Below are 26817 nucleotides of genomic sequence, written 5' to 3'. Positions count from 1 at the left end.
TGAATGCCAAACTGGGTTTTTTTTTATAAAGATTTTTTTTTTGACATGGCAGCTTCCCAAAATAAATAGCAGCTACTACTTGTAATACCAGATCGTTGGAGACATTATGAGAACCAAATTGGTGCTTGTTGGCAGGCTTGATCCACAGTAAAACCTACAGAAGAGTTCAGCCGATGAGAGCTGCGATTGTTTGGGAAATCCTTCAGATTCTGGCAAAGCAAACCAAATGAAAGGGATGATGTCAGTCTCAGAGAAGTTCAGGAATGCCCGGATTTGCAGTGAGAATAGATGGAATTGAATGAGAGACCTTTACTTAGCAGAGTAGGAAAGTGTCTGTGATAACACTGGAACCCATAGTGTAACAATTGGATACAACATTTTCAAAATCAGCCTCTTAATTAAAGGTTCAGCCCTCTGGGAGCATTCTAAAAAAATCCTGGAAGAGCATCCATCAGTGGTAGCACCAATCTCATGTTATTCCTGAATGATTATTTCAGTGTAGGAAAACAGGCAACCCTGGTGCAGACCAGGAGCTGGGAAGATGCAATATCTTTCTATGGAAACTAGAATCTGGCAGCTTTGGACAAAGCTTGTGTAGCATTAGTAAATCTGACAGACTTGAAAAAGGAATATTGCAGCCTTAGAACTGTGGCTGCCAGAATTTAATGTCAACAATTAAAATTTATTTTGATCCTTACCTACTGTTTATTACTGTTTGTATACACAACAGACCTTACTAATACAGACATGCACTATTAGATGGAATTACCATCTGTTCAGAGTGAAATGCTGGCATCTGTCTTAGACGCTAAAACTAAAATGATATTATTTCTAACAAAACAAAATTAACTGCTTTTTACTCACCAACTTTAATGTTGAATGTGTGCTGTGCCCAAGGAAAAGGCTTGTTGATACACTGTGTAATGGCCTCTGTTGCCAGGTCTGTATTTAGATAAGTGACTTTCATGAGACCTCTGTTGACCTTTTTGGCATAGCAGAAATGGAATGTAGAAATCACACTTTGTGAAACACTGTTTCAGTTTTCTGAGGTATTAACCATAGTGAGGCATTAAAACAGTACAATTAAAATGTGTAAGAATTGAAATAGACTATTGTATGCAAAATATTTTGATATGTCCTAAATAAACGCAAGGGAAAAGCTACATTGAAATTCATGTGAACAAAGTTGCCATACACCCACAGTGACACCTTTAGGGAAAAATAAACTGTTATCTTCTCTGCTGGACTACTTTTAATCTTCTCCTACACTGACATCTAGGAAAGATTTATACTCAGTACCCCCTCCTTTATTTTAAGCCTAAGTAAGAGATCTCTAGCTTTTCGAAGTTAGAGAATTTGGAGTATCAAGGACAATGGTAGTTTCCATACTGATGTTGGATCCATGATGCTACTTTCTGAGAAGCCTGACTTCAGTTCTATATATCACAAAATAATAAATTCTGTCACACTAACATTTAATGCATGTACACAGTGCATTAACTGTAACTGTAGTACATTTATTTGTTCTAGAGGAGACTTGAAAATGATTAAAAAATCAATACTTTGCTGTCAGAGAAGCAAGTGTTACGATGCATTTAAGTAGTTAATTGCATAAGCCCCATAAAAGCTTCAAGTTTGGGTAGGAAGGATGCCATAATTACAGTCCAAGCAACTACCTTTTATTAATGGGGGACTTTAGGGAACAATGCTTGTTGTCATCGCTGCTGCTCTGTGAAGTTCAGAAATCATGGCTCACTCTCTTTACGTGTAGGATGCAAGTTGTGTGCAAATTATGGAGAATCACCAGTATGACAGCTGGCTAAGGTAGTGTATATTCACCAAGAAGGTGATTCACCTTAAATTCTTGAAAAGAAATGCTTTCTGGACTTTCTTTATATCATAAAACACACAGAAAAATCATAATATTTGTGTGCCATGGTAAAGAACAAGGTGACTCAGAGTTGCAGGGATAAATTGGCTGGGTTCCTGGAGGGATGAGGGACCTGTATGTCCAATAGCCCTTCATGATTTGCTCTTGAGAAGTACTACTTGCAAATGTTCAGCCAGAATTTTCTAACTGGAAGAGATCATAGGTATAATCGGGTCTGTCCTGCTCTTCAATAAATGAGATACTAGCCAGCAATTCTACCCCTGAGTATATATCTGAAATTTAAAAAAAGCACTAATTTGAAAAGATGCATGCACCCCAATGTTCATAACAGCATTATTTATAATTGACAAAATATGAAAGCAACCTAAGCATCCATCAACAAATAAATGGATAAAGAAGATGTAGTACATATCAGTTCAGTTCAGTCACTCAGTCGTGTCTGACTCTCTGTGAACCCATGGACCGCAGCACACCAGGCTTCCCTGTCCATCACCAACTCCCAGAGCTTGCTCAAACTCAGGTCCATCAAGTCAGTGATGCCATCCAACCATCTCATCCTCTGTCATTCCCTTGCCTGCCTTCAATCTTTCCCAGCATCAGGGTCTTTTCAAATCAGTCAGTTCTTTGCATCAGGCGGCCAAAGTATTGGAGTTTCAGCTTCAACATCAATCCTTTAAATGAACACCAAGGACTGATCTCCTTTAGAATGGACTGGTTGGATCTCCTTGCAGTCCAAGGGACTCTCAAGAGTCTTCTCCAACACCACAGTTTAAAAGCATCAATTCTTTGGTGCTCAGCTTTCTTTATAGTCCAACTCTCACATCCGTTCCTGACTACTGGAAAAACCATAGCTTTGACTAGATGGACCTACATATACCCAATGGAATACTACTCAGCCACTAAAAAGAATGAAATCTTACAAATGAGACAACATGGATGGACTTGGAAGGCATTTGTTAAGTGAAATAAGACAATACTGTATCACTTATATATGGAATATAAAAAAAATACAACAAACTAATAAATGTAACCCAAAGAGCAGCCACACAGATACAGAGAACAAGCTAGTGGTTACAAGCAGGAAGAGGGAAGAGAGAAGTTATATCATAGGGGTAGGAGATGAGAGGGCCAAACTATTACGTATAAAATAAGCTGCAAGGATATATTGTACAACAGAGGCAACATAGCCAATATCTTATAACTGTAAATGGAGTATAGCCTCTAAAAATTGCAAATCACTCTGTTGTACACCTATAACTTATATAATATTGTACATCAACTAAACTTCAATATGCTTTTTTCCCCCCAAAAAATGAATGTGTGAAATACTTAACACAGAGGCCAAATAATGGATTAGCCAATGTTCCATAAGTAGGGTCTTAAAGGACCAGTATAGAACCTAAGGTTTCTCCTTTCCAGATCAGTTCCACTATACATCTCTCTTGAAGAAGACTAGTAAACAAAAAGAGAATGGGAAAATTGATGCTGTTCTTTCCTCAGCCAGAGAATAGGCCAGCCAACAAGGTCTATCTGAGTGCTGGGAGATCTCAGAAAGTCAGGAGGAGAATCCTTTCCTCGTCTGACCCTGACTGGAGAGTGCTTGCTAACTGGAAAATCATGGCTTCGTGATCAACCTGGATATCATGTCTGAGTCCTGGTCCCAGTGCCCTTTTTCACAGGTGTTTGTGGCTAGCAGCATTTGGCAAATCACATTTCCCTTGATGGTTTGCATCTCTGAGAAAAAGTCAGAATCATTTTTCACTGACAAGATGCCTGAGGATGTCATATATTAGTGTTCCCCTTATACCCCTGAAAAGAGGAAAGGCTGTTTATTCCTAGATTTCCATCTTCCTAGTAGTTGAGGATGCTTTAAGATATTGACACAGCCATGCAGTCTTCATAGACAACAAACTCTTCCTTGAAAACACGGTTTTGATTTTAAAGAGGTGTCATCATCAGCAAGAGCTTCTGCTCATTTAGTCTTCAGTTCTTATCCTAAGATGCTCAAACTCCACACTACATAAATTTTGCAAGTGTAAATTTATGCATTATGATATGTTATTAATCAGATTATAAAGTAATACATGCTGCATAAAAAAGAATATATATTACAGAGTGTTTTGTAAAAGAATGATTATAAGTAGAAGAGCGAGACTAGAAATTGGATTACAGAGTTAATGCAAAAAAATACAAGAGCATTGTAATTTTATTCCAAGTGGAAACAGAATTTGTATCTTGTTATTCTTTGAAATGATGGATATTGAAGTTTGCATTTATAAGAGAATTTTCTAAGTGAATACAGATAGATTCTGAATGTGAATAAATTGAATCATTTTATAATATGTAATCTGAAAGATACTTTATTGGGTCATAATAATAGTGTCTTGTACTTATATAGAAATTTGCTTTATAAAACCTAACACAATTATATTGTTTTTAAAAACTTATTTTCAAGGTGTCTTACTGAAAATTTATTCTTATATTGTCTGAGAGAAACCTGAGGCACATAATTTTGAAGTGTTTTTCTAAAATCATGCAGAATTGAATAAAAAAAATGTGAAATATAATCTCTAGAAGGTTCCAATGACTTTTCCATAATCCCATAATGTCTCTTAATTTATTGCTTTGTGATTAACAAATTTATACCTATAATCCATCCACTTTGGTGGTCTGAGATTTAATCTTTTATTCCCTGGTCTCTTAGTCTAAGTTTGTATGCATGTGTTTAATAGTTCAGGAGTATCTGTTTATCTTATTATCATTCTGTTAATACTTGTGAATGTGTATGAGACCAGTCTCATTTAGTTGATTGAAAATTCCCTTTCTGATACTAAGGGAACTCTGAAGATAATGACTAAGTGCTCATCCATTCAGGGGGGCTGGAGACTCCAAGTGAAACTATAAGAGACAGCTGAGAGGTGTTTATTTATTTTTAAACAAGTGAATAAAATACATACACACACATTCTAGTTCCACTCCTCTGTAGTTGACTTCCTAAGAATATTGTTACTGCTCAGTGGAATAATTCTGTGAGTCTAGAAGAGATGCTTGACTACTTGTTAGAGTTTAAATAGTAAACATTAATTTTAGTGGATTCTCAATGAAGAATTGTCCTTATTGATTATAATCATTTTGTCATATTTTTAAAATTGCATGTTTTCAATTTTAGTAGGTATTAAAACAAACACCCTCCCCCCCCCAAAAAAAAAACTACTGAGTTGCTAGCATTCCTTTTGCTTTGATTCTGAAATTATATTCTTGATTAAGAAGTGATTATGAAAAAAAAGAAACAAAACGACAGCAAAAAAGATGTGATTATGGATGATGTATCATTGGGGAAAGGATTTTGAATAAAATAATGGTACAAAGCTTTCATTATCTCCTTCCAGCTGGGTGATTGGAATAAAGTAAAAGAGTATCAAATGTCAAACAAATGGGACCTTGAGAATGAAGCTGATTTTAAATAAGTTTGTCTTCTACATCTGACTCTGTAAATAATTTCATTTGTAACGTATTTTTTGGATTCCACATATAGGGACTATCATATGATATTTGTTTTTCTCTGACTTCCTTCAGTCAGTGTGACAATCCTCTGGGTGCATTCACATTGCTGCAAATGGCCTTGTTTCATTCTTTTATATGGCTGAGTAATATTCTATTGTATATGTGTACTGCATCTTCTTTTTTCATTTCTCTTTTGATGATGTTTAGATTGCTTCCATGTCCTGGCTATTGTAAATGGTGCTGCAATGCACATTGGAGTACCAGGGGGAAAAGGGGTGGGGATAATTGGGGTATTGGGGTTGATATATATCCCCTGCTGTACATAAAACAGGTGACTAACAAGGACCTACTATATAGCATAGGGAACTCTTCTCAATACAATGTAATGACCTCTATGGGAAAGTAAAAGTGATAATATTAGTCACTCAATCGTGTCCAGCTCTTTGCTGCCCCACGGACTGTAGCCCGCCAGGCTCTTCTGTCCATGGAATTCTCCAGGCAAGAATACTGGAGTAGGTTGTCATTCCCTTCTCCAGGGGCTCTTCCTGATGCACGGATCAAACCCGGATCTCTGGCATTGCAGGCAGATTCTTTACTATCTGAGCCATTAGGGAAGCCCCTATATGGGAAAAGAATCTTAAAAAAAGATTAGATGTATGTTTATGTGTAACTGATTCACTTTACTGTACAGCAGAAACTAACATAACATTGTAAATCAACTATACTCCAATAAAATTGTTTTTAAATTTTAAAATAAAAAGAAATAATAAAATTCTTCTGCTATTAAGAAGTACAGGAGGTTTATTCATAATTTCATTAAATAGTTAAAATGGAATTTCTATTTTCAACACATCAAATATGTATAATTTGTGATTTGCTAAGTCTTTGCTGTCCAACATGGTAGTTATATATAGTGCTACTTAAATTTAAAATTAATAAAATTAAAAGTTCAAGCCCTTAGTTTCAATAGACACACATCAAGTGTTCAATAATCATATATGGCTAGTGCTTATCAGACAGTACAAATCGAGAATATTTTCACTGAGAAAGTTAAGTTGAACATCTCTGAAATAGATGATATTTTTCAAACTAAAACATTCAAGTCTTTGTATCCCAGATTATTAGGGAATCTAAAGTGGAATACAGAAAACATAGCAGAAATACTAAAAATTCCTCTTCTGTGCTTCTAAGTAGCAAAATTTAGACACTCCAAAAAGATTGAATTGGTCCTTCATTGCTTCTCTGAGCCCCAGACTCAGAAATCTTTGACTGTCCTTCCTCCCAGTTAAGTTTATAGCCAGTGATGGCTTGCTGAAGATTTAATAGAAAGATGGAACTCCAAACTTAGAAGGTGAGCTTAGTGAGAGAATAAATTTCTGCATGGCTTAGCTTTTTGTTTTGTTTTGGATTATTCTGAAGAGAAATCATAGCATATAGAATTAAATTTCGGAGAGCCCACCATTTAGCTCATTTTTGGCAAAGAGTAAAGGAAATCATGTATAAATTTATATAAGAATAAAAATATCACATAGTTCACAGTGGCAGAAGATGAACAAAATTGTTAATTATCTAAGTTGTTAAACTTTTTGCTCAGTGCACTTTCTTCTTTACTAAAAGTGAAAATAGAATCACAATTGTTTCTCTTTAGAAAGCTGGCCAAGCTTTCTAGAAAGTAACAAAGGGTAATTGTTCTAAGTTGATTTAGGTGAATTTGTTTTCTTGCTTTAATGGTATTTGTTTTTATTCACATCATTTTAATTCACATTTATTGAAACAGACAAAGACTTTGTGCCTATACAAGGCTGCGTTAATAGAAGTGTAAATTACAGTCCACAGCTTTAGCTTGGGTCCATAGTAAATAAGCTCGGTGATTATGACATGTGATTTTTTCCCTTCACTTTCACCACTCAAATCCAGCTGACACACTTACAGTGGATATGAATCTCATCATACAGACTCTTTAAGAAAATCAAAATCAAAATGGGCCTTCATTTTCAACAACTCAGTTGTTAATCTGATCCATTTCCAGTGGGTTTTAAGGAAAGTCTTAAATCTATCCCTCTGAAGATTTGCCGGGAGGCTCCACAGAATTTTCAGTGTCCCTGAACCTCAGATCACGCCGTGGCCCCAGCACGCGTGTGAGCATGGGGCACTGACTGCCCAAGGCTCAGGCTCCTGCTAGTGGTCGTGTGGTCTCTTCAGGACCCTTGAGCCTGCCCGAAGTCTGTGGTGCCCAGAGAAGAATTTGCAACCCCCTGAGCTCTCAGGCTCATTTCTTCCATGTGGATGCTTTGTTTGGTTTTCAGAGCAGTTTTTGCTTATTTGTTTGTTTTAATTTAGACCAGTTTCTAAGCTTTAAAAAAATCAGGAAATTACACAAAAAATGACTTTTTAAAAAACAAACTAAAAGATTTGGCGACACTGGTTCATCATTCCCGAGTCATCCATTGGCTGGCATGAGTTGGTGACCATTTGTCCCCCACTTGGTTTTTCTCAGTCTCCACACTTTCTCTCATCTCCCTAACTAGCCCATTTCAAACATTTCCTTTGCCTGTTTGGCTTCTGTGGATTGCAACCCTGACCTGATACCACATTAAGACAAGGGACTCTGCCCTTTGTGATCAGTAGCCACTGGCTGGTAGTCCCTGGCTACAGGATTCACCAGGGATCCTGTAGCTTCCACTCAGGCAGGGCAATTCTCTAGAAAATGGAGCAGCCATGAGCCACTAAAGACCAAGCACAGAAGATGGAGCACTGAAGCTCCAGCTTGGGAAAGGGAATCTGGGTGGGGCAGCAATAGACTCTATAGTGTCTGCTAGGTAGCAAGAAAGAATAGAGAGAATACAAGAAAAAACTTTGTTTAATAAAACTTTGTTTAGTATTTGTTAGTCATCTAAATTTTCTTTAGTTGCCTTTAATACAAATCGTATCTTGTGTTTTCAGTTTCTAGAACCATAGAAACCTTGAGACCATAATTGATCTGGAGTATACTGTACACAGGTGCATGTGAACATATATGTACATATCGGTGTCTAGAGATGGAAGCCAAGTTCTTGAAAGTAACAAGGGTTTTCTAATATTTAGCACCAGCCCAACTGAGGCCGCCTCTGGTTGAAGGAATCAACAGCACAACCATGCATCTTAGGTGGCTGGCACCTGAAGAGCAGAATGGACCTTCTCCTGTGTATCAGCTGGAAAGGAGAGAGCCATCTCTACCGGCTCCGAGGGCCATGGTGATGAAAGGGACTCGCTTCACAGGACATGGATATTATAAGTTCCCCAGCTCCACTCACCCGGTCAATACAGACTTCACGGGTAAGTGTGCTTGATGTCACTTTCCTTATGAGGCACTTAAGCCCCAAAAGTGTTTTCTATTATTCTAATATTCCTTTACAATGAGTTTTTACTATGCCTGTTTATAGAGATGCTAATATAGTCTTTTTATACTTGAGCTTGATTGTGTCGACATACTTTTCTTTTTAGTATTCTGGGGGGGTGGGAAAGAGGTGTAAGTGGAGGAAAGAAAAGAAAGAAAATGATGTGGGAAGGCAGCCTTATTGGATCAAAGTATGTGCTGGACATGATTCTTGGATGCTATTTACCAGAATGTGTTCCTCAGAGTGTTCTCTTCCTTTGTGGAAAAGAGTTCTGTGGCAAATGAGTTTGAGAAATGCCCCATGCTATTGGAGATGCGTAGTACACATTGAGTTATTACAGTCTCTGAAAAGAAGTGTAAGAAATCTATTTAACTTTGTTTAACTAACTATTCCTAGTACTTATTTGATGTAACTGTTTTTTAAAAAATGTAACAACTGTTCATACCCTATGTTCTATTGAGAGCATTATGGGAAAAAGTAATTTCAGGGAAAGCCTACATTCTGTGGGTCAGAAGTAGAGTGAAGCAAGTGAGGCACAATATTTAAGGCACCAAAAACTCAGTTGTCCATGTAAATAATATTTTAATACAATATTTTTCAAATAAAAATCAGTGCAAAAACCCCCAGTAAAATATAAACATTTTCTTGTTTTTTTTTCTATTTTCTTTTGTCAATTAATTTTTATTCTAGTATAGTTACTTTACAATGCTTTGTTTCTGCTGTACAGAAAAATGAATCAGCTATATGCGTATATATATATCCCCTCTTTTTTGGACTGCCATACAATTTAGGTCACTACAGACAACTGAGTAAGTTCCCTGAGCTATGCAGTAGGTTCTCATTAGTTATCCATTTTATACATAGTATCATAGTGTATATATGTCAATCCCAATCTCCCAATTCATCTAACACCAGATCCAACCCTCACTGTGTGAGCTAACCTCGTGCGTCTCACTCAGTTCCTGATTTTACAGGTATTATGATCTGGAAGTCTTTTGCTTTATGAATTACAGTTTTTAGAAGCACTGTTTGACTGTAGGTATATAAAATAGTAACTATTCATAATACACAGTTTACCATTATTTAAAGAATTTGCAAAGTGTATAATATATATGATTCTATAAACTCAGAATGATATTAATTTAACTCCTGAGAACCTAATTTTGGAGCAATAGCTAGACTTTCAAATATTGTGTATGTTGAGGACAATGAAATGGAACTTGAGCTCTGAAACATAGGTGGGGTGTCATTTTATTTTTACTTAAAGTCGTAAATGGTTTGCTTTTACGTGAGGCTGGCTGCTGATGTGTGTTTGCAATGAATCTGTGATATATTAAGATTAATATGTTAAGAGTAACCACTGGCCTAGTACATCCAGCTCCTCCCTGAGTATTAGAAATTCAATCACCAAGCTCCCTGACAATACTCAACTTCTGCTTACTATTTGTAAAAGTCAAAGAAAGGAATGAAAAGAAAACATAGGTATCTAGAAAAGAACCTGTGGGTAGAAAGTAAAAGACTTTCTCTCGGATGGAGCTGGAACTGCCTTCCTGGTCCGGCCTTTGGTTTGTGGTGTGTTTCTTCGAGGAATCAGCCTTCTTGCCATTCATCGGGGTAGCGCTGCGGCAGGCATGTCAGCTTGGATTTGCTAGCTAGCCAGCAGACAGATTTTCGATGGGATCACCTACTGCTGTTGCTGTGAAAGACAGAGTGGCCCATCCACCGTTAATAAATTTAGCGTCTGCGCTGCCTCCCTCGCCGGCCTTAGACTCCGAGGTGCACGGGCTAGGGGCAGATGCAGCATCTGGGAAGTTTTCCAAATTCCTCTTTAAAAAAGTTAGGCCATAAACACGGGCCTCACGAAGCAGGATCCTTCTGTCTGTAACAAAGCTTCCAGCTGCACAGAAAATGTGTTTGGAGTCCACATCATCTGAAGGACAAGGCAGGGAGATCACAATTTTGGCTTGAACGACTCCCGGGAGCTTTGGTGATTCCTGGAGAGTAAGTAGTTCTCCTGCATTTAGGCACGTTTTGGGGCCTCATGTGCTCCTTTGTATGAGCCGCGTGGCTTGCTTTGAAGGCTGTGTTAACTTTGAAAGTAACCAGGTCTCCATCAAGTTATTTATTGGTTTGACCCTTTGGCTTACCTGGCAGGTTTGGTTGGATACTTTTATTGAGTTGGGTCATGGTTTAACTAAATTTACCCAGTCAATGAGCCAAGATAAGTTTACAAAAGTAACTTAATGGCTTTCCTGTAATTTGTATCTTCTTATGTAGAAAGGTGTAGTTAGCATCGCACATTTATTTTCCTTGTACATTCTGTCATTCATTCCCTCTACGACCATGGAAGATATTTTCCCCTTCCTGGATTATGAGGAAATGAGGTTCCAGTAACTGGGTCCCCCAGATTGCCACAGCTGCTGAATTGAAATGTGAATTCAGAGTCTTCTGGTTCAAAAGCTGGCACTTTGCCAGAGGGGGAGTGAGCAACCATGGACAGTTCTTTAGAGACAGAACAGAACAAGTATCTGAAAGTAACAAATGAGGGTGGAAGGCAAAGTAGTAGGTTTTACCCAACACTGCTAAACTTTTTGGATTTGTCTTTTGGTTTTTGGCTTTTCAAGTAATGTGCATGCTAAGTTGCTTCAGTCATGTCTGACTCTTTGCGACCCCACGGACTGTAGCTTGCCAGGCTCTTCTGTCCATGGAATACTCCAGTCAGGAATACTGGAGGAGGTTACCATTTCTTACTCCAGGGGATTTTCTTGACTCAGGGATAGAACACGTGTCTCCTGCATTGGCAGGCAGAGTCTTTACCGCCAGCACCACCTGGGAAGCCCTTTCAAGTAACAAAAATATATAGTAGTATTGGCATTATTTATTTACTTGTATCCCCAAAGATTTCTGGGAGTGAGTTTATTTTTTCTATATCAATTAATTCTAGAGGGTTCCTAAAACTAGATATTTCTAACACTGAAAAAATTATTTTAAATGTGCCGAAGTGCTCTGCGCCAAATAGCGCTTTCAACTCATGTTCCTATAAATTTCATGCAATTTCTATATTCTGAGGAAAATTTAATAAGCAAATCCTGGACATCTCTAAGATGATGAATTATATTTAAAAAGTGAATAATTATAAGAAGAACTCAGATGTCTTTTATTTTGATTCAGTTCAAAATCTCAAACTCTAACTAAAAATGACTCCTGAAATATGAATGGAGATATCAAATAACTCAAGCACAAATATACAATGATGTGTATTTTTATACATATTTTATACAAGAAAAATGTGAGATTTCACCCGTCAATAACAAGATTTGTAAATATACTCACAACATATTTCATGGTCATAGCAATATGTTGAAAGTCTCAGTATAAATTATCTTATTACTATAGTTCAAGAAATGAATCTTTCATATAACTCCCTCCTCTTCCATATATTTGCTTTAAATATTTTTACCTCAAATGGTAGAATGAAAACAATTCAAATATTGATTCATATATTTGAATATATGTTTATGTTGCTTAATATAGAAATTATTAAGCTTAGTAATGTAAATGAACTCGATTAAAGTATACTTTGGGGTTGAAAAATGAACCAGATTAATCTTTTTTACAATCTGTCATTAGTCCTTTTCTTTTCTCATACAAATATTCTTTCAAAAGTCTAATTTTTAGGAAGGGTGTATTATCAGTCATTTGCATCATAGTATAAATACACCCCCCCCCATTTCTTTACAATTAAGAATAAGGGATTGGGAGCAGACTAATAGATATGTTGCAAATCTAAGCCCCATTATTTATTAGTTAAATATAATTAGACAAACCACTTAATCATCTGTGTGCCTCTTTTCCCTTTTATTAAAATTGACATAATACTACTTACAATACTGATATCAGGCAAGTAGGTTAGGATTAAATGGGATAGTTCATCCAATAAACTTTGCACACATAGATAAGTTTATAGTCATTCAATATTAGCTATCACCTATTACTCATTTAACAAATATTTATTAATACCTACTATGAGACAGATTTTATAAAATCTTCTGCAATTTGTAAAATCATTATTCTGTTAATTCATCTGCTGCTGCACATATGTTTGCCTAAATGTCATATCTGGGGCATGAATAATATGCAATTTCTATATTAAAATGTGATATTTAATGTGTTACTGAAAACAGTTAAATTAATCTACTAGTGTTGAGACATTAGATGAACTACATTCATGTGGGTCTAGTCATGCTCATCTGTTAACCTGAGACTTGTACTGAATGGTCAGTTCCTTTAACTTCTAAAATTCCAAATCGATAAGCATAGGGTATTTAAGTAGGCTCAAAAATTCAAAATAGAATTTATTACTGAGGCAGCTGTGAGATTAAAAACACTTAGATTTAACTGTTTTGTTGTCATTCTTTCATATAATATATTCACAATTTGTTGTTGTTGTTCAGTCTCTCAATCGTGTCCTATTCTTTGTGACCCCATGGACTGCAGCATTCTAGGCTTCCCTGTCCTTCACTGTCTCCCAGAGTTTGCTCAAACTCGTGTCCATTGAGTTGAAGATGCCATCCAGTCATCTCTTCTCTGTCATCCCCTTCTCCTCCCGCCCTCAATCTTTCTCAGCATCAGGGGCTTTTCCAGTGAGTTGGCTCTTTGCATCAGGAAGCCAAAGTATTGGAGCGTCAGCTTCAGCATTAGTCCTTCTAATGAATACTCAGCATTGATTTCCTTTAGGACTGACTGGTTTGATCTCCTTGCAGTATAAGGGATTCTCAAGAGTCTTGTCCTGCACCACACTTAGAATACATTAGTTCTTCAGCACTTAGTCTTTTTTGTGGTCCAACTCTCACATCCGTACATGGCTACTGGAAAAACCATATCTTTGACTAGATGAACCTTTGTTGGCAGAATGATCTCTCTGTTTTGTAATATGCTGTCTGGGTTTGTCATATGTTTTCTTCCAAGGAGAAAGCTTCTTTTGATTTCATGGCTGCAGTCACCATCCGCAGTGATTTTGGAGACCAAGAAAATAAAGTCTGTCATTGTTTCTGTTGTGTTTCACCATCTATTTGCCATGAAGTGATGGGACCAGATGCCATGATCTTAGTGTTTTGTATGTTGAGTTTTAAGCCAGCTTTTTCACTCTCCTCTTTCATCTTCATCAAAAGGCTCTTTAGTTCCTCTTTGCTGTCTGCCATCACCATGATGTCATCTGCATATCTGAAGTTATTGATATTTCTCCTGGTAGTCTTGAGTCCAGCTTGTGTTTCATCCAGTCCAGCATTACACATGATTTACTCTGCAAGTAAGTTAAATAAGCAGGGTGGCAGTATACAGCCTTGACATGCTCCTTTCCCAAATTTGAACCAGTTCGTTGTTCCATGTCTGGTTCTAACTGTTGCTTTTTGACCTGCGTATAGGTTTCTCAGGAGACAGGTAAGGTGGCCTGGTATTCCCCTCTCTTTAAGTATTTTCCACAGTTTTTTGTGATCCATACAGTTAAAGGTTTTAGCGCAATGAAGCAGAAGTAGATGTTTTTCTGGAATTCCCTTGCTTTTTCTATGATTCAGTCCAGTTGAGTGTGAAGTCAAATGGGCCTTAGGACGTGAATAAAGCTAGTGGGGGTGATAGAATTCCAGCTGAGCTATTTCAAATCCTAAAAAGATGATGCTTTTAAAGTGATGCACTCAACATGCCAGCAAATTTGGAAAACTCAGCAATGGCCTCAGGACTGGAAAAGGTCAGTTTTCGTTCCAATCCCAAAGAATGCTCAAACTACCACATTCACAATTTAGAATTAACATAATTTTGTTCTTTTTCTCTACTAATCCAAAGAATTTATGGGGCAAATTCTAGGAATAACTTGAGTGATATGGGGAAAATTGCTCAATATAAAATGATTACTCAAATCTTGGGTTATATCAGAGGGTTTAAAGAAGACCTAAGTTCCACATAATTTCATGATCATGATTTTAGAACTGGAAAATAGTGTGCACACTTATAATGAATTATTCCCCTGGTTGCATGGGGTTAACAGTACTTTGTCTTTGCAAAACAGTAACAGAGCAATTCTGGAGAAAAAAATTTTTTTTTTTGCTTATTTTCGGGATTGCAGAGTAAATCCACTTACAAAAAGAATTTCACTAGTAATCCAAACGGAACCTGGAGAAATAGCAAACTACAATACTGCTCAGATTGGCATTCCAAAGGTGACCCTTTCTCTCCTTGTCACTTTTTTTTCCTATTAGCGAAAACAGGTCCATGATCATTTGGGGGAAGGTTTGACTATTGTAGTATCCAGATGCCAATCACACCAGCCTTTTAAACTGCCTTTACTGGTGACCCTGCCCAGAAATCAGGAACTGCCTTTGGGGAGATCTTTGTAGCAACCCACTGGGGAGATGAGCACACATGTGCACCTGGATGTAATTCCCTTTTATTTGTCTTCATGAAAAATGTGATTACTGATGTTGAATATCTTGCAGATGAGAACTCTGTACACTTTCTTCATAATAATGCCGTTCAAGGACACCAAATGATTGTCTTACAGTTTTGTCTCTTAGTATTTGCCTTCCCTAAAATGGCTGAACTAAATGCTTTGGGATCCAGAAATACAATTAATTACTGACTCATAAAGAGAGAAATGCAACCCCAAAATCAATATCTTTTAAAAGCATATATTTTATATTTTTGCTATATGATATTTATGCTTTATTATTCTTGTATTATTTTTAGTGAACTGAGACACTACAACACCACATTAAAGGAAAGCCAATTCTAAGCAGTTACAGTGAAGGTGTAAGTAGGGCAAACTTCTTCAGATACACTAATTAGTAAAAGCATATTAATTCTGACCTTCAATACCCTTGGTGTCCCACTATTTGTTTTCGTCTGTCTAGGAGCAAGTAGTTTTGCCAGAAAGTTCTAAATAAAAAAGAAAGAAAACACTAAATAAAATGCCAAGTCTTTTCAAAGCATATTTAAACCACAAATTTATTTAAACTTAGACGTTAGATTTCAACCAAATCATTTGTTGAAAAGCAAATATATTCATCAACTATGTGGCCTACCAGTTTAACAAGCAGGCAATAATGATATAGAAAAATAAAGGCGAGAGTAAGAATGTAGAACTTGGGAGCAAAGGAAAGAAATGGAGCTCAGGCAATAATCAGAGTCCATGGGTGTTTCTGACGTGAATCAGAAGAGATGTGACTGTCTGTTGAGCTCATCTTTATTGACTGAGAGAGAAAAGGATGAAATGCATATTCTTAGAATAAAAGAAGTCAAACTAACCCATGATAACTAGAGATAGAGGTGACTATTAAGATTGTTTCATTTTTATTACCTTTGGTAGAGAGGTAAGCCCTTAGAAATGCTTTCAGATAATATTGAAGGATGGGAGAAGACTGTGTTTTCTCTGTATTCATCATAAAGGCTGGCTTCAGAGGACTACATTTGTTTTAACCTTGCATTTTTAAGGTGACTAATTTTGAAGCACATTTCTGTAATGTTGCTTTGTGTTTGGAAAGTTAACAGTAGGTTGGTCTGCAAATAAATTGTTTCACTTCAGAATTTTATCTCAGATTTCATGAAACAATCATTTCACCAGGACGTTTTCCTCTCATCAAAATTTTTATACCTTTTGGGGGGTTTGATTTTGCTGAGATGGTCAAAATGAATGAAATTGCAGACTTGCCTTTGCATGAAGAACCCTTCCTTTTCTGTAAATTTCTCTCAAATCAGTCTAGAGCAGAGGGTTATGAAATTCTCCTCTAAAGGTCCAGACACTGATCTTGACTGTATGGGCCACGAGATCTCTGTCACAGCGTCTCAGTTCTGTCATGGTGGCATGAAAGCAGCCATCAACAGTATGTGAACAAAGACGGGTAGCCATGTTCCAAAAAGATTTTCTTTACAAAAATGGGCAGCAGGCTGGTAGTTTGCCTATTCCTGGTGTAAAGTTTGCCTCTCCTTGGTTCTAAAAAAGATTAATACATAATTTCATAATTAATGAAGCATTTTTCTTTCTTCTGCCCTAATCCTTCTGCTGCTGCTAAGTTGCTTCAGTCGTGTCTGACTCTGTGCGACCCCATAGACGGCAGCCCACCAGGTTCCCCCATCCCTGGGATTCTCCAGGCAAGAACACTGGAGTGGGGTGCCATTGCCTTCTATGGCCCTAATGCTAGGAAGCCTAAAGATAAGTGGAAAGGAGCTCAGATAGAAGAAGTAAGAGTGAAAACCCAGCACAACAGAGAAGACAGTAATGCTTAATAACTTCAAATATATTGAAATAGCATCCTTTCTGCTCAACAGTCTTCGGTGGCCAGAAATCCAACCCAACATGGACCATGTCAAAATAATAGAATAATCTTTTCCTTGCAGTAAACTATTTTTGTTAGCTGCTAATGCTCTTTTAACCAGCATAAAGCATCTTGTTTCCCCATCTCTTATATTACCAAATCAAGATGTATTGTTGCCTGATATACTACTGTACATGTGTTCTCACACACTCATTCCTCATTCTCAAACACACACTTCCCACCCCATTCCCAGGCTGCCTCAGTTCAGTTCAGTTCAGTCGCTCAGTTGTGTCCAACTCTTTGCGACCCCATGAATCACAGCACGCCAGGCCTCCCTGTCCATCACCAACTCCCGGAGTTCACTCAGACTCACGTCCATCGAGTCAATGATGCCATCCAGCCATCTCATCCTCTGTCGTCCCCTTCTCCTCCTGCCCCCAATCCCTCCTAGCATCAGAGTCTTTTCCAATGAGTCAACTCTTGGCATGAGGTGGCCAAAGTACTGGAGTTTCAGCTTTAGCATCATTCCTTCCAAAGGACACCCAGGACTGATTTCCTTTAGGATGGACTGGTTGGATCTCCTTGCAGTCCAAGGGACTCTCAAGAGTCTTCTCCAACACCACAGTTCAAAAGCATCAATTCTTCAGTGCTCAGCTTTCTTCACAGTCCAACTCTCACATCCATACATGACCACTGGAAAAACCATAGCCTTGACTAGATGGACCTTTGTTGGCAAAGTAAGGTCTCTGCTTTTCAATATGCTATCTAAGTTGGTCATAACTTTCCTTCCAAGAAGTAAGCGTCTTTTAATTTCATGGCTGCAGTCACCATCTGCAGTGATTTTGGAGCCCCCAAAAATAAAGTCTGACACTGTTTCCACTGTTTCCCTATCTATTTCCCATGAACTGATGGAACCAGATGCCATGATCTTTGTTTTCTGAATGTTGAGTTTTAAGCCAACTTTTTCTCTCTCCTCTTTCACCTTCATCAAGAGGCTTTTTAGTTCCTCTTCACTTTCTGCCATAGGTTGCCTAGCAGTCTCAAATTTACCTATAGTACTTAAATTGTCCAGTGTCTTTTTGTTTAATATGTTGGCCATTTTGGAATCTACTTTAAGGCTTCATTGTGAAAGAAAAAATATTTCTATCTCTTAATAACATTTAGCATCAATAAGAGAATAATTTTAGTTCTCTTTTCATCCAATTTAAATGGGTGGAAAGGAACTTACAGTGGAAAAAGAATCATAATGGTTAGCAGTGATAGCAAAACTAGTGTCTATAAAGGTGATTGCTATTTGATTTAATAAAATGAATAATTTTGTATGTGTTTTCTCAGAATAAATTAAACATATTTAAAGATCTGTAGTTAAAACTATTTTATATGAGTTAGGATAAATGTAACATTCATAAAATATTGGTTAACTTCCTAAGTCAGAAAGAGAAAGACAAATACTATATGAGATCACTTCTATGTGAAATCTAAAACACGACACAAATGAAAATTTATCTACAAAGCAGAAACAGACTCATAGACATAGAGAACACATTTTTGGTTGCCAAGGGAGTGGGGATTGAGGGATTAGAAGTTTGGGGATAGCAAATGCAAACTATTATATGAAGGATGGATAAACAAAAGGTCCTACTATATAGTATAGGGCCTGCTGGTAAGTCACCTCAGTCGTGTCCGACTCTGTGCGACCCCATAGACAGCAGCCTATCAGGCTTCCCCATCCCTGAGATTCTCCAGGCAAGAACACTGGAGTGGGTTGCCATTTCCTGCTCCAATGCATGAAAGTGAAAAGTGAAAGTGAAGTCGCTCAGTCGTGTCCGACTCGGTGCGACCCCATGGACTGCCGCCTACCAGGCTCCTCCGTCCATGGGATTTTCCAGGCAAGAGTACTAGAGTGGGGTGCCATTGCCTTCTCCATAGTATAGGGGACTATATTCAATATTCTGTGATAAAACATAATGGAAAAGAATATAAAAAAGAATGTGTCTATATGTTTATCTGAATCACTTTGCTGTACAGCAGAAAAAGTAACTCTGTAAATCCACTATACTGCAATTTAAAGTTTTTGAAAAGAAAAATACATATACATAGTTGTAGGTTAAAATATTTTGGGGAAAAAAAAGATCAACTTCATTTCCAATCAGATAGAAAGAATTCCAGTAATATCATTGTCAAAATTCTGGATCTTTCAAAAGCTGAATTTTAGTGGTCTGAAGAAATGTTTACGAGATCATGCATGAAGAGTTCCACTGCAGTATGGAAATATCAAATGATATTATGAAGAACACGTTGAAGGAAGCTCACAAATATATCCCTCAGGTATTTGTTTTGAGATTCAAGAAAGGAAACTCAGTTATGAACATTTTCTGGACTAAGGCACAGTCTCCCTTTGGAGTCTCTTTGACTTTAAGTGCAACCTCACAAGAAAGGCAGGAGGAGGAAAAAGGGAGAAGATATACCTGCTTAGTCATTTGGGTGATAAGTCATCCTGGCAATGGTGGCCGTGTCATCCTCACAAATAAAATGGGTCATAGGAGAATGTGATAAATGAAAGATTAGGACTTGTGGGAAGCTTAAAAAGATGAATACTTTAATGCTTCTCCCATTAAACGGGGCAGAAAATGGAAAACAAATGTAGATGCCTCTTTCTTGGCTTCTCAGTCTCTTCATACCCAGCCCTCCCCCAGCCTGTTCCTTCTTCTAGGTTTACCACTTTGTTTACCAAAGTGAATATAACTGGGTATCTGAGACAGACACGGGAGAAGTGTCTTTGAACAGTGCTGCTCACTCCCTTCCTCATGGTCTGTTAATTGGTCCTCCACTAGCCATTATAGCTCTGATATATTTCTTGGAAATATCCACTAGTCCTACAGCTCCTTCCTCATCCAGGTCTATGTTGTGGGTTTCTAAGCCAAAACTTTGACTCCTTTACAGACTACTTATTCAAATTAATCACCTTTCTTATCATCCTCTTGCTTAAAACCTTTTATAAGTTTCTTAATAAGATGCCCCATGAACTCTCTTCTGCTTACTTTCTTACCATTCAGCTTCACCTCTTCGTATACTTCCTAGCTTACTCTCCAGGTCTGTGTCTATCTTTCAGTCCCAGCTACTTGAATATACCACACTCTCTTGGAGGCCTAGGTCTTTGAAGATATTGATACCTTTGCTTGAAGTGCCTTCCTTTAGTAGCAAGCACTTCTTTTTCTTACTACCTGATTAATACCTTTGTTGTTGTTCAGTCACTCAGTTGTGCCCAACTCTGCAACTCCATGGACTGCAGCATGCCTGCCTTCCCTCTCTTTCACAATCTCCCTGAGTTTACTCAAACTCATGTCCTTTGAGTTGGTGATGCCATCCAAACATCTCATCCTCTGTCATCCCCTTTTCCTCCTGCCTCCAATCTTTCCCAGCATCAGTGACTTTTCCAGTGAGTCAGCTCTTGGTATCCGGTGGCCAAAGTACTAGAACTTCAACTTCAGCATCAGTCCTTCCAATGAATACTCAGCATTGATTTCCCTTAGGATTGACTATTTTGATCTCCTTTCAGTCCAGGGGACTCTCAAGAGTCTTATCCAACACCAGTTTGTAAACACCAATTATTTGGTGTACAATTTTCTTTATGATCCAACTCTCACATCTATACACGACTACTGGAAAAACCATAGCTTTGACTATACAGCCTTTGCTGGCAAAGTCATGTCTCTGATTTTTAATATGCTGTCTAGGTTGGTCATAGCTTTTCTTCCAAGGAGCCAGCTTCTTTTAATTTCATGGCTGCAGCCACTGTCCACAGTGATTTTGGAACCCAAGAAAATAAAGTCTGTCATTGTTTCCATTGTCTCCCCATCTATTTGCCATGAAGTGATGGGACTGGATGCCATGATCTAGTTTTCTAAATGATGAGTTTTAAGCCAGCTTTTTCACTCTCCTCTTTCACCTTCATCCAGAGGCTTTTTAGTTCCTCTTCACTTTCTGCCATAAGGGTAGTGTCATCTGCATATCTGAGGTTATTGATATTTCTCCCAGCAATCTTGATTCCAGCTTGTGCTTCATCCAGCCCTGCATTTTACATGATGTACTCTGCATAAAAGTTAAATAAGCAGGGTGACAATATACAGCCTTGACATACTCCTTTCCCAATTTTGGTCCAGTCTGTTGTTCCATATCTCGTTCTAACTGTTGCTTCTTGACCTGCATACACGTTTCTCAGGAGATAGGTCAGATGATCTGGTATTCCCATCTCTTGAAGAATTTTCCAGAGTTTGTTGTGATCCACACACTTTGATGTGATCCTAAAGTCAAAGGCTTTAGCATAGTCAATGAAACAGAAGTAGGTTTTTTTTCCTGGAATTACCTTGCTTTTTATGTGATCCACAGGCATTGGCAATTTGATCTCTTATTCCTCTGCCTTTCCTAAATCCCAACTTGAACATCTGGAAGCTCTCAGTTCTCATACTGTTGAAGCCTGGCTTGGAGAATTTTGAGCATTACTTTACTAGCGTGTGAGATGAGTGCAGTTGTGCAGTAGTTTGAGCATTCTTTGGCATTGCCTTTCTTTGGAATTGCACTGAAAACTGATCATTTCCAGTCCTGTGGCCACTGCTGAGTTTTCCAAATTTGCTGGCATATTGAGTGCATCACTTTCACAGCATCGTCTTTTAGGAATTGAATTAGCTCAGCTGGAATTCCATCAACTCCATTAGCTTTGTTTGTAGTGATACTTCCAAGGCCCACTTGACTTCACTTTCCAGGATGTCTGATTCTAGGTAAGTGATCATACCTTCTTGGTTATCCAGGTTATTAAGATCATTTTTAAAATAAATCTTCTCTGTATTCTTGCCACCTCTTCTTAATATCTTCTGCTTCTGTTAGGTCCATACCATTTCTGTCTTTTATTGTGCCCATTTTTGCATGAAATGTTCCTTTGGTATCTCTAATTTTCTTGAGGAAATCTCTATTCTTTCCCATTCTATTGTTTTCCTCCATTTCCTTGCATTGCTCACTTAGGAAGGCTTTCTTATCTATCCTTGCTATTCTTCGGAACTCTGCATCAGATGGATATATCTTTCCTTTTCTCCTTTACCTTTAGCAGCTAGTTTTTTGTCCTTTGTCTTTTCTCAGCTAGTTGTAAGGCCTCCTCAGACCACATTTTTACTCTTTGCATTTCCTTTTCTTAGGGATGGTTTTGATCACCTTCTCCTGTACAATGTTATGAACCTCCATCCATAGTTCTTCAGGCACTCTGTCTATCAGATTTAATCCCTCGAATATATTTGTCACTTCCTCTGTATAATCATAAGGGATATTTAGGTCATACTTGAATGACCTAGTGGTTTTTCTTACTTTCTTAAATATAAGTCTCAATTTTGCAATAAAGATTTCACAGTCTGAGCCACAGTCAGCTCCAGGTCTTGTTTTTCCTGACTGTATAGAGCTTCTCCATCTTTGGCTGCAAAGAATATAATCAGTCTGATTTTGGTATTCACCATCTGGTGACATCCACGTGTAGAGTCTTCTCTTGTGTTTTTGGAAGAGGATGTTTGGTATGATTAATTCCTACTGATCATTAAAATGTCAACTGAGCTGTTCCTTAAATTGCTTACCCAAAGTTTCCCCTAATCTTATGTCAAAGCTAGATTAAGGACCTCTCCAATCTATGATCACGGAAACCAAGAGTCTTCATTTTAACATTCATCATGCACCTTTACAATTTCTTGTTCACTTATCTATATCCCAAATAGACTGAAATTATGACCATTTTCTTTAGTTATAACATTTGTGCCTTGCATGTCATAGGACCCAAACCGGATGTCCAATAATGTTGAATCAGGAATTAGCTAAATGAGTTGGATAGAACAAGAAAAATCTATAAGAAAGGTTGCTTAGCTATAAAAATTACTTAATGATGAGATTTGCAGTACATTAGAACACATCACATAATGTTGAGAACTACCTTTTTGGAAATACTGACAGCTTAAAGTGATAACTCAATTTGTCTAGTCTCTATTGGTCCAAGATGTTTAAGAAAATATTTTTTAAACTATATAGTACTAGAGGAAAAAAGAGATTCTTATTAATGATCCTTAGTTGCTGGTGATGTTACTTCTCTGTTATTACAGCGAGAGTCATTTTCTCACCCACTGTATCTGTCACATGATATCATTAGAAATGGGATGTTACATATGTCTTAGACACAGGATCTCCTTAGGTTTATTAAATTTTGAGGTTAATGAATATTTTGACACTTTTACCTATACATATCATTGGGCTTATTGTGATAGGGTTAGGATGGCAATCATAATAAACATATAGAGTACAATAAAAAGCACTTTTAATCTTGGAAGTGCCTTATAAACAACAGTGATCAATGCTATGGATGGATTAACAGCATCAAATTGATTGAATTCTATTTCAAGGGCAATGGTGGTATTAACAATGACATTCTTGTTCAGAAGGAATGAAGCAGTGGCAGGGGTAGAGTGCAGGTTCTGGAGTCAGATTCCCCAGATTTAAAATTTGGCTTCTCTACAGCCTGGTGTTTAACTCTGCCTAGTCGTTTCTCTACTCTCCAGCTCAGTTTCTTCATCTCTAAAGTGGGTTATTATAAGATTTCCATGCAGAAATCACCTAAAGGATTAGCACACAATATCATAATAGTCATTATTATGTATGCATTTAATGGCTGATGTGTTGGAATTCAGGATTTTGAACTATGTGCTGTTATACTCATGCGTGTATTTCATGTGCTTAAACCACATACATCTTGATGATATTCTTCTTATAACCTCTGTCTACTCCAGATCTCTCTGATTTTTCACTTCATATTATTCAGTCTATGAAGTTCGATTTTTAAGTTGCCTTCCCTGTCTAGAGACTTAGATGTTTTATCTCTCATAACTGAATTGTGAGTGATTACTTTACATTTTAACATATGCTTATAAATCGAAGTCTATTTCTTGTATTTTCCTCATTATCATGCTCCTTAAAAAAGAAGACACTTTCAATGTCTTGGTTTTCTCACCTATCAATCACTCCTTGGGCTTCCCTGGCGGCTCAGCTGGTAAAGAATACACCTGCAATGCAGGAGACCTGAGTTCGATCCCTGGGTTGGGAAGATCCCCTGAAGAAAGGAACGGCTACCTACTCCAGTATACTGAACTGAAGAATTCCACAGATTGTATAGTCCATGGGGTTGCGAGAGTTAGACATGACTGAGAGACTTTCACTTTAACAAATCACTCCTTAATCTGTCACTTGTATTTTTTTTGCCCACTGCTTTCTTGTAAATGCTTCCTTCAAGATTATCAATAATTTTCAAAAGAAGGGCTATTTCTAATCCTCAACTGTGTGCCCCTAAATAATAATGTTATCATTATATCCTTTTAAACATATAAATAAACTAAATATTTCTCACTAGACTTCCCCTTCTGTTTTCTGCAAATTTATTTTCAAACTTTTTACTCTGCTTTCTACCTCCACCTTTAAATGGAGGAGCTTGATCATTATTGGATGTATTGTGAATCTTTACCATTTTCCCAGTGGCTCAGATGGTAAAGAATCTGCCAGCAATGCAGGAGACCCAGGTTCAATCCCTGGGCTGTGAAGATCCCCTGGAGAAGGAAATGGCAACCCACTCGAGTATTCTTGCTGGAAAGTCTCATGGACAGAGGAGCCTGGAGGGTTACAGTCCATGGAATTGTAAAGAGTCGGACAGGACAGAAGTGACTTAGCACAGATGCATGCCAGATGCTATGATTGGTGTTTTAGAAAGAATATTGGGTAAAACAGACACAGCCCCTAACCTTAGGGAGCTTGGAAGCTTGCAATGAAATCAGGCATCAAACGTGTAATGAAATAATTGCAAGGGATTCCTGACTCCAGCTGTGATGCATGTCAAAAAATCCTCCTGCTGAGAAAAAATAAAAAGCTGGATAAAATTTCTTAATAATATGGTTGTATCAAGACAGTACTGTTTAACTAGGACTGCCAAGACTTGTGGGATCAAGTTAACAGAAATAAGAAAAACCATTTCAGTGAGCTTTTTATTTATCTTTTGTTTTTTCCTTCTATTTGTTTTATCCTAATTCCTATATTGCATAGTCTTGGGTGTGGAGGTGGAGGAAGCTTGGCTTGAAAGACAAAAAAATTAGAGTTCAGGGCCTACCAAGGAGGAAGGCCCCTGATAAATATGTCAGATGTTCAGCTTAAATTCTAGCAGTGGGAACAAATGAGAAATAGAGCAGTCATCCAAAAGCAGGAAGTAAACCCTCAACTCATCTGAACTGCTGGTAGAGTAAAAGTTGTCTTTCTGCCAGAATAGTGTAAATATTTGCTGCAAGAAGATAGCATGAGTAAGAGTCTACATTTCTAAAATACACAATGTTTGCTATTCAATGCAAAATTACCAGGAATATCAAAAATATAGGCCCTAGTAAATGAAAAAATACAGATCCTCAGTAATCTAGACATATTTGATATGTATATGCACATGCACAAAAGTTTGTATATGAAAATTATATATGTATAAAATAGCTATGATTAGTATTATAAATAAAATAAATGAAAAGAAGCAGAATTTAAACAGAGAGTTGGAATATATTAGAATAGGAGTTCTAGAATTAAAATAATACCTAAATTCGAATCTCTGTAGAAAGAATTTCGACTCTATCCCTGTTGGAGTAAATAGTAGTAGACTAATTTAAGCTATGAATGTTTGAATGCATGTTTTAGTAAAGGAATAGTTAGAAATCAAATATCTAAGCTTCTAACCCAGTGAGAAACCAGAAAAAGCAAATGGAAGCCCCCCAATTTGAAAGAAAGAAGTAGTAAAAATAAAAGCAAAAATTAATGAAATAGGAAAAGACAGAAATGTAAGGAAGAAAAGAAGACCAAAATATCTATATGGTTTACCACATTAACGTAATAAAGATGAAACCTTTTAAATTATCTCTATGGAGTCAATAAATACATTTGATAAAGTTCTCATCAAACTAAGAATGAAACATTTTTTTTATAAAAATATATTTTTTATAAAATACTACTAGTATAAAATATTGAATGCTTTCTCCCAGATGTCAGGAATAGGACAAGGAATTCCACTATCACCACCTTTATTCAATATTATATTGGAAGTACTAGCCATAACAATGTAGCAAAAAAAAAAAGGACATTAAGAATGTAAAGAAGTAAGCTATCTTTATTTGCATGCAGATATAATGACTGTATATAGAAGAATCAAGATAGTATATAAGCTATCCAGTTTAATAAGTACATATAGCAAGAATTAAGTGTAAAGATCACTATTCCTAAATCAAATGTTTCTATTAGCAACAAAAGGTAATCAGAAAAAGAAAAAAATTAGTGCCACTTATAATATCACCAAAATGTATAAAAGATTTAGAAACAAACCTGGTTAAAAAAAGATAATGCAAGACTTCTGCAATGAAAACTACAAAGTGTTTCCTTGAAAAATTGAAGAAAACCTAAATAAATGATGAGATACTCATGTTCATGGATATGAAGACTTAATGTGATTAAATAGCAAATGTTTCTAATTTTATCTGTAGAATCCATGTAGTTCCAGGCAAAATCCCAGGATTTTGGGGAAATTGGCAACCTGACTGTCAAATGTATATGGAAAAGAAGAGGACTTAGAGTAGCCAAGGTTATACTGAAGAAAGACAAAGCTGGAGGATTTACACTACAACATATCAAGACTATTTATAAAGCT

At 37.1% G+C, this 26817-nt stretch overlaps 1 protein-coding gene across 17 annotated transcripts in view; it reads left to right on the top strand.

Moving 5' to 3' along the window:
- Positions 1 to 26817, top strand: part of USH2A (usherin) — a 1013951-nt gene that overhangs the window by 355621 nt on the left and 631513 nt on the right. For all 17 annotated transcript variants that reach the window (XM_055581875.1, XM_055581867.1, XM_055581860.1 and 14 more), the window contains one exon: positions 8480 to 8710. In XM_055581875.1, the coding sequence (XP_055437850.1) occupies positions 8480 to 8710 (231 nt within the window). The remainder of the gene's footprint in view (positions 1 to 8479; positions 8711 to 26817) is intronic.

This window comes from Bubalus kerabau, chromosome 5 (assembly GCF_029407905.1).
Source record: "Bubalus kerabau isolate K-KA32 ecotype Philippines breed swamp buffalo chromosome 5, PCC_UOA_SB_1v2, whole genome shotgun sequence".
In the NCBI taxonomy this organism is placed as follows: domain Eukaryota; kingdom Metazoa; phylum Chordata; class Mammalia; order Artiodactyla; family Bovidae; genus Bubalus; species Bubalus kerabau.
Note: the sequence above shows the minus strand (reverse complement) of the source record. Positions and strands in the feature narration are given on the sequence as shown.